Source organism: Micromys minutus (assembly GCF_963924665.1).
Source record: "Micromys minutus genome assembly, chromosome: 32".
Classification (NCBI taxonomy): Eukaryota; Metazoa; Chordata; class Mammalia; order Rodentia; family Muridae; genus Micromys; species Micromys minutus.
The window spans coordinates 4,727,156-4,735,148 of record NC_137967.1 but is presented as its reverse complement, the minus strand read 5'-3'; the positions used below and the strand labels follow the sequence as shown (position 1 = coordinate 4,735,148).

At 52.9% G+C, this 7,993-nt stretch overlaps 1 protein-coding gene across 2 annotated transcripts; it reads right to left on the bottom strand.

Moving 5' to 3' along the window:
* Window positions 1-646: 646 nt before the first annotated feature.
* LIN7B (lin-7 homolog B, crumbs cell polarity complex component) lies at window positions 647-3,235 on the bottom strand (the record flags this gene model as incomplete). Of its 2 annotated transcripts, XM_080909229.1 has the most annotated exons (6): window positions 647-668; window positions 937-1,100; window positions 1,790-1,999; window positions 2,585-2,656; window positions 2,804-2,922; window positions 3,199-3,235. In XM_080909229.1, 6 exons carry the CDS (start codon window positions 3,233-3,235, stop codon window positions 647-649), a joined length of 624 nt encoding a protein of 207 aa, XP_080765355.1. The 2 variants fall into 2 exon arrangements, with proteins under 2 accessions (XP_080765355.1, XP_080765356.1); XM_080909230.1 differs by lacking the exon at window positions 1,790-1,999.
* Between the last annotated feature and the right edge of the window lie 4,758 nt (window positions 3,236-7,993).

Sequence of the window (7,993 nt, the reverse complement as noted above, 5' to 3'; positions counted from 1 at the left end):
GGGCGGCGGGATGGGAATTCAACATTCAAGGTGGGATTTTTTTTTTTTTTTTTGAGACAAGGGCGGCTCCCGGAAGGATGTGCTCGGTTGGAAGGTGAGGCGAGTGGACGATGGGTGGCGAGTGCGTGTTACTCTGCACCCCTGCGCCTGTCTAGGGAACTGCATGCGCCCCACCAACCCCCGACTCCCACGCAGACTGTGGCACGGCCCATAGGGTTCCCCCAGCGGATGGTTCGCTCCGCCCCGCCTACAGAGGCAATGATCTGGTGCGTTTCAAGACTCCCGCGTCCGACTCTCAGCAAGGGACCTTGCCAGGCCTTGGCCTTCCGAACCTCTTAAGGGTTGGGGACAGTGGTCCTTAGTGCTGCGCCCTGGCACTCACATAGACACAGCCTTGGGTCGGGCTAATCTCTGGGACACCGGCCAGCCTCCGCCTTCAGAGCTGCGCGAGCGGTGTCTATCATGGTACACGTACTGGAAAGAGATTGTTCTTAACCTCAGCTTCACTGTCCTCCTCCCCCACAGAGACTATTCCAGGATGCGCGACAGACACACGAGACACTCGGTGAGGGTTAAAGATCTTTAAATAAGGAACCGGCGACAATAAATGATACTGTACAGGGGAGGAGGGTCCTGCTCTGTGATTTCAGCCTCGAGACTCCAAGGACCTGTGAGGGTGTGGAGAGGGGAGTTTTAGGCAAAGGGGAGGCTCGGTGGTGGGGTGGGGAGGGACGCACTGGGATTCTGGGATTGGGGAGCCAGAGGGTCCCAGGGCCTTGGCTACCATGGCAGGGGTCAAGGGTCTGGAAGCCCCCCCCCCCCCCCCCCCCCCCCCGGTGAAGAGCCAGGGATAAATGTTGAAGGCCGCTGTGAACTGGCCTGGTTTGGGTATCTGAGGTTGGGGTAGGCAGCAGGGGGTGGTGACTGGAGGCTCACGAGTAGCTGTGGTGCTGCTGGTGCCGCCTGGCTGACCGCATCTTCTCGAAGCGGGCTTCCATCTCCTCCAGCACCCGAGGGGTGTAGCGCACCACCAGCTTCACTGAGCCCTGGGCAGCCTTCAGGAGTTCCACCGCCTTTTCATGGTGTTCGCCTTCCACACTCTGCAGGGCAGGCCTCGCACAGACTGCTGGCCCAAACCGCTGCCCTTACCACCCTACCCAGGACATGGGACCAGTGGAGAGTGACATGGCTGTTGGGGTCAAGCCTCCAAGGACTCATATCTCTCTAGTGGGTCACCAACTTTAGACACAGCACCACAACCTAAAAACTGACTGTCAGTATAGCTTAGAGTGCCAGTGTCCTCAATGAACCAGGCTACTGAGGCTGTCCCCCCCCCACCCCCCCACCCCCGTCTACACCCACTAAGCCTAATGCTTTCCTGCCCCCATAGCCCAGGGATAGAAGCCCAGCTTTTTTTGGAGAAGCGACCTCCTCCGGGGTGTTTCCTTGGATTCTAATCACTGGGCTTTCAGGATGCTGACCGGTTCAGACTGGATCAGAGGCAGCCTTTCTCCCCATCTCAGGGACCCTTTCTGCTCCCAGCCAGAACCAACCCTCCCCAACTTAATCCAGAGAATTACCCATCCTTCAACCTCCAAGCCAAATGTTCTTCCTGGAGAAAGAAAAATGCCTTCCATATTCTACACGACCCGGTATCCTAGCTAGGCTCTCTGAAGCCCTTGAGGGTCAGGAGCGCACCCCACGGGGCTGTCTACAAAGGCTGTGCTGCTTGTGTGGAAGGCATGCGACCATCCAGCGCTGCCTTACAGACACTACCAACCCCACTCACCACACCGTTAACAGAGAGCAGCTGGTCCCCCCTCTTGAGGCCACCATGGCGATCAGCCACGCCTCCCGGGATGACTCTAGAGATGTAGATAGCTGAGTTCTGCTCTTTGCCGCCCATGATGTTGAAACCCAAACCCTCATCCGTCTTCGGTAGCTCCACGACCCTGGGATGTGCGTGGCCCTCACTGGCTGTGAAAGCAGCCACTGTGGCCTGGAAGACAGGAGGTACCTCAATGAGAGATTTCGTCATGAGATACGAGCACTCCAGTCAGGGTAGCCACAAAGGTCGAGCAGAGGAATCCTGACACAGCTCAACAGAAGGCTAACCGTGTAGGGACTCAGACCTCTGAGAACACTTGGATTCTTCCACAAGTCAGGGAGAAGTACGTCTTCAGTATCAGCACCTGCCAATCTTGTTCTCAGACAAACGGAAACAAGCGCCCCCCTCCGGGAGTGGGGTGATAGGGATCAGGTGGAAATAGTCCTGAGTCTGCAGGCAGAAATAAGAGTGTGGCACTGCAGTTTGGAAAGGTGTCCCTGTTCACAACATCCAACCGGATTGCCTTTTAGGGTCATCTTACCGGCAGAAAATTAAGGCCAGTTTCCAAGCCTGTTGCTAGAGAGAATCTCATGTGCATTCGAGTTAAAAATGTGCCGTTATTTAAAGGGCATTATAAATAAATCTTCGTAGGGTGGAACAGAGACGCGCAAATGGGAAGGAGGGCGCAGAAACAGCCAGCCTGGAGGGCACACTGTGCTTTCGTGGTCACCCGGAGTTTCGGGGAAAAGAGCTTACCTTGGCTGTGGCGTGAGCCCGCACCTCGGCGCTGCCAGTGATATCCAGTGTGTCATAGAGCTGTTCGTATACCTGGGCAGTCGGGGACACGGGAACGTCAGGGAGTTACCAGTCAACAGCCCTGGACACCGGTGTCCTCGTCCGCTCGCCTGTCGCCACCCCAACCCCCCCCCCCACCGCGGAGTGCAAGGAAACTACAACTTATACCAAGGTGCTCACCTCGCGGATGGCGGAGCAGAAGCGGCTCTGCAGGACCCGCTGCAGGGCCTGCAGCTTCTGCGGGGGCAGCTCTCCGCTACGCTGCAGCCGCTCCAGCAGCTCCACAGCCCGGGACACGTCTGCAGAAAGCGGCAGGGACCGCGAGAGCACACGCCGGCAACAAGAAGGGCAACCGAGGTCAGACTGGAAGTGATCCGCGCGCCCCGCGGGTCCCCGGGACCCCAACCCCGGGTGAGGTGTTGGTGGGGCGCTCCGCCCCAGACCCTCCCACGCCCTCAGACTGCAGGCCGCGCCCCGCCCACCCGAAGTAGGTCCGCCCCCCAACCTCCACATCTGCAAGGCCTGTCGCGGCCCAACGGAGCCCAGAGCCGGGACTCGACCCTCAGAACGCTTACCCCGCTCCAGCCCCAGCGGCTCCACCAGCGCAGCCATATCGCCTCTAGTGCAAGCCACCCGCCCAGGCGCCGGCAAGGAGGTGCAATGCGAGGCCCCGCCCACCAAGTGCCGGCGAGGGGGTGGTGCTGCATGAGGCCCTGCCCTCACACGGGCAGGAGGCGGTGCTGCGTAGGGATCCTCCCACTCCAGAACTCTAGAGTCTACCTATTTCCCCGGGTGCCTGCCTCCCGGTGCCCCAGCATCACTACCAGCTGCCCATCATGGGTCTGTTCTGGTCGAGATCTTGTTGCTCCGTTGGCGTGTCTGCTTTGCTCCTTGCAGTATGTCTGTGCCTTTTCTGGTACTTTCCCCTTATTTCTACAATCTCAAGTCCAGAGGGGTGTGGTTTCTCAGGACTCCAGGGGCCTATGGAGGAGGGAGGCTGTGACTCGGAAGACAGGGGACACATACCAAGAACCTATTTTATGATAGCTTAGAAAAGCAAAAGCTGGGCTGGAGAGATGGCTCAGTGGTTAAGAGCACTGACTGCTCTTCCAGAGGTCCTGAGTTCAAATCCCAGCAACCACATGGTGGCTCACAACCATCTGTAATGTGTTCTGATGCCCTCTTCTGGTGTGTCTGAAGACAGCTACAATGTACTCACATATATAAAATAAATAAATCTTTAAAAAAAAAAAGAAAAGAAAAAAGAAAAGCAAAAGCTGAAGACACAGTCTTCATGCGTGAGATTCTAGGTCCCATCCCCTGCAGATAAATCACGGGTGGTAGTGCACGCCTGTAATCCAGCATGCAGAAATGGAGGCAGGAAGATCAGAAGTGTTTGAGGTCACCCTCGGTTACACTGAAACCTCGTGGCCAGCCTGAAGGACATGAGACTTTACCAAAACATGCACACAGAGCCTGGTGGCCCAGGCCTTTAATCTCAGCACATCCAAGACAGAGGCAGGGAGATCTCTGAGTTTGAGGCTAGTCTGTTCTACATAGTGACTTCCAGGTGTGCATAGTGAGACCCTGTCTACACACACACGGACAGAGAGAGAGAGAGACAGACAGACAGAGACAGTGAGAGACTTGAGCAGGACCTACAGTTCATAGAGATGCTTGGGAGATAAGGTCAACAAGCTGTAAGACCTGGGTCACCTCAGCAGCCACACAGAGAGCAGAACAGTGGTCTTGTAATGTCATTTGCATCTGGATTTGTGTCTCCATATAAATCCCTGAGAGCATACAGGATGACCAAATATGTATCTAAAGATCTCTGGGGACATCCAGGGAGACTGGGTTGCAGAAGGGGTGGGGGGAAGGTGAGGCCTAGGAGACTGGTTGAGCAGTGTGGAGTGTTTCCTGTTTGGGCTGAGAGATGGAGTGGGGAGTCCTGAGGTGGACAGGTTGCGATTTGTTCTGATGGCGACGGTGTAGGGAGTGTTTGCATATATTTTCAATGTGAGGAGCTGGTGATGTGGCTCCGCAGACAGAGCACTTGCCTAACAAGCAGAAAGCCCTGGGTTCCATCTACAGCACTGTATAACCCTGGTGCTTATCTGGAATCCTACACTGTGGAGGCAGGAAGATCATCAGCTGGTAGCTTGCTGAGGTTACAAGAGATGCTTTATCGGGGGAGGGAGGATAACCAAAAGCAAACAAACAAATGTTCGCTTAAGCCTGTGATGTCTCAGCATTCTGGGAACAGGTGACGAACCTCTGGGAACTGGAGTGCAGGAGCAAGGAAACAAACAACAGAGGGGGCTGGGAGGAGGCTTAGGTGGGAGGTATGAGGAGCTGACATGGGATGCTGCTGGTGACTGGTAGGTCACAGGACTCTGGTTTAGCTGGATGGGGTGTGGTATCAGAGAAGGACGTGTTCAAGGCCAATGAGAGAGGTTTCCCTGGCTTCTCAACCACAGTCCTCACATTGGTAACTGTGTCAATGACAAAACACACCCGTCAGTGTGCCTTTTATAACTACCCATGACGGCCCTGGCCCTAGAGTGATCCTTCTCCACGGCCTTCCAGGAGCTGGGATTTATGGCTGGAACCACTCAGACACCTGCTTTGGTCAAGAAGTGCCTCCCTGTTTGGGTCCACACGGTGAGAACAGCAGGATGCAAGCTTAGCTTCTGCCTTCTGGTCTTTGGCTGAGGTAGAGATTATCGTTCTTAACCTTTTAAGCCAAGGTAAGTCCCAGGAAGAGCAAAAAAAAAAAAAAAAAAAAAAACCTCACTGGACAGGCACCCCCAAAATAGGGAAAGAATCCCATTGCAGGCTCCATTCTTAACAAAGGACTTAGCAGGTCACCAGTCCTGGGATGTGACACTTCTTACCTCAGGGAGTGTAGACATACAAGCATCCAATCCGAGACAAACTGCATGAAACCCTATCTTGCAGGACAGACGGAGGCCAAGAAATAACGGATTGCTATAGGTCAGAGCATGCCTTGGCCAGGACTGTTTAATCATGAAGCTCTTATTCTGTATCTATAAACCTTCCCCAGCAGACAGACAAGGAGTTAGTGGACCCCTTGTCACTCTTCCCAGTGTGACGTGAAAACTTCCTCTGCGCTTCGCCTGGTGCTGGAGCTTAGCCTGACAGCGGGCAGGTACTGCTCTTGCTGAGGACCCTTGAGTTCCCACATCAGGATATTTATTCAGTCACCTCTGCCTCAAGCTCCAAGGGCTCTGACACGAAAGACTACACATAATTAAAAATCTTTTTTATAACTCTGCCCATTGGGACTGCAGGTGTAGCTCAGTTGGTAGAGAAACTGCCAAGACTGCACAAAAGCCCTGGGTTCCATCTCAACAAACTGGATCTGTGATCTCAGCACTGAGATGGTAGAGGCCAATCTGGACTATGTGTTAAGTTCCAAACTAAGCAGAGGTATACAGTGAAGCCCTGTCTTGAAAAGGGGGTGGGGTATGAACATCCTTTTGGCCTTCTGGAAGCAAGCCCCCAGATACTACAAGCTGGCCCTGCGTGGAACATCGGCTCTGTTTATTGGCTTAGATATATGTACATTTACTCCAACACTTTCTCTCTTGTAAACTTGAAACAGTAATTTACTGTATAGCTGTGTATTTGGCACAACACAGCACATTCATGGAGGTCAGTATCCTCTTGTGAATTCCTAGTGGTAAAAGCTCTTGGTTTAACCCATGTGACTTCCTCACTGTGGGACACTAGCTGTGTTCAGGGATGGTATTTCACCAGGTCCTTGCTTTCTTGTTTTCACAAACTTCCACCCTTTCCCCTACATTCTCTACTTCTAAGCCTCAAATACAAGAGCAATTATGTATTTTTCTAAAGATTTATTTATTGATTTTATGTGAGTACACTGTCACCATCTTCAGACACACCAGGAGAGGGCATTGGATCCCATTACATAGGGTGTGAGCCACCATGTGGTTGCTGGGAATTGAACTCAGGACCTCTGGAAGAGCAGTCAGTGCTCTGAACCACTGAGCCATCTCTCCAGCCCCGTAATTGTATTTTTTTAATTGGATATTTTACTTTACATTTCGAATGTTATCTCCTTTCCCGGTTTCCCCTCTCCTTATCCCATACCCCCTCCCCTTGCTTCCACGAGGGTGCTCCCCTCACCCACCCACCCACTCCTGCCTCACTGCCCTGGCATTCCCCTTGATTCCCTGGCATCAAGCTTTCACAGGACCAAGGGACCTCCCCTCCCACTGATGCCAGATAAGGCCATCCTGTGCTACATGAGCAGGTGAAGCCATGGGTCCCTCCATGTCTACTGCTACTGTTTAGTCCCTGGGAGCTCTGGGGCATCTGCTTGGTATTGTTGCTCTTCCTATGGGGACCCAAACCCCTTCAGTTCCTCCAGTCCTTTCCCTAACTCTTCCTTCGGGGTCTCCGTGCTCAGTCTCATGTTTTTGTTTAAGCAGTGACTTGTGCTAGCTAGCTTTGAATTTATGATCTTCCCCCTCATAACATAACTGGCCTTAATGTCCCTTTTGTAACTGGAAAATGGAGTCCTCTCCCTAGTCTGGACTCTAGGGGGTGCCGTCCTGAGATACTCCTCCAAGCCAAGAAGTTTCCTGCAGATGTCGGAGTCTGTCTCTTCTAGCATTCCCAGTGTTCGGGACAAGAAATCTGGGTGTTTGAAAGACAGTGGCCCCCAAAGGCCCACAGGGAGTCGCTTTGTTGAAGGGGTGAGCTCTGAGCTCTCAGATGCTCAAGTGATGACTAGTGAGTGGCTTTCTCACTTCCTGCTGCCTTCAGATCCAGAACTTTCAGATGCTCCAGCACTGTCTCCCTGCACACTGCCATGCTTCCCACCATGACAATAATTAACTAATCCTCTAAAACTTCAACCCAGCCCCAATTACTTTTAAGAGTTACTGTGGTAATAATGGTGTCCCTTCACAGCAATAAAACCCTCCTAAATTCATCTAATCAATTATATGAGACAGGGTTTCTCTGTGTAGCTCTGGATGTCCTAGAACTCACTACAAGGATCAGGCTGGCCTAGAACTCAGATCTGCCTGCCTCTTCTACGCCACTCACCTGAGTTGTTCACCTCAGAGTTGGGTGTGTTGGCATGTAACTTCAATTCCAGTACTCAGGAGGTAGAAGCAGGGGGCAGGGGGCTCTGAGGCCAGTCAGGCCTACATAGAAATGGTCACAAGCAACTTAAATAGTCAACTTCAGACTTGATAAGTTTTTATTCTCGTCTTCCTGCTTTAGCTCTACCTCAATGGCCCTGAATCTTTTATCTACCGTTTTCCTTGTATCCCACAAGTCATCTTTCTAGCATGCCTAGTAACTTGAGTAGAT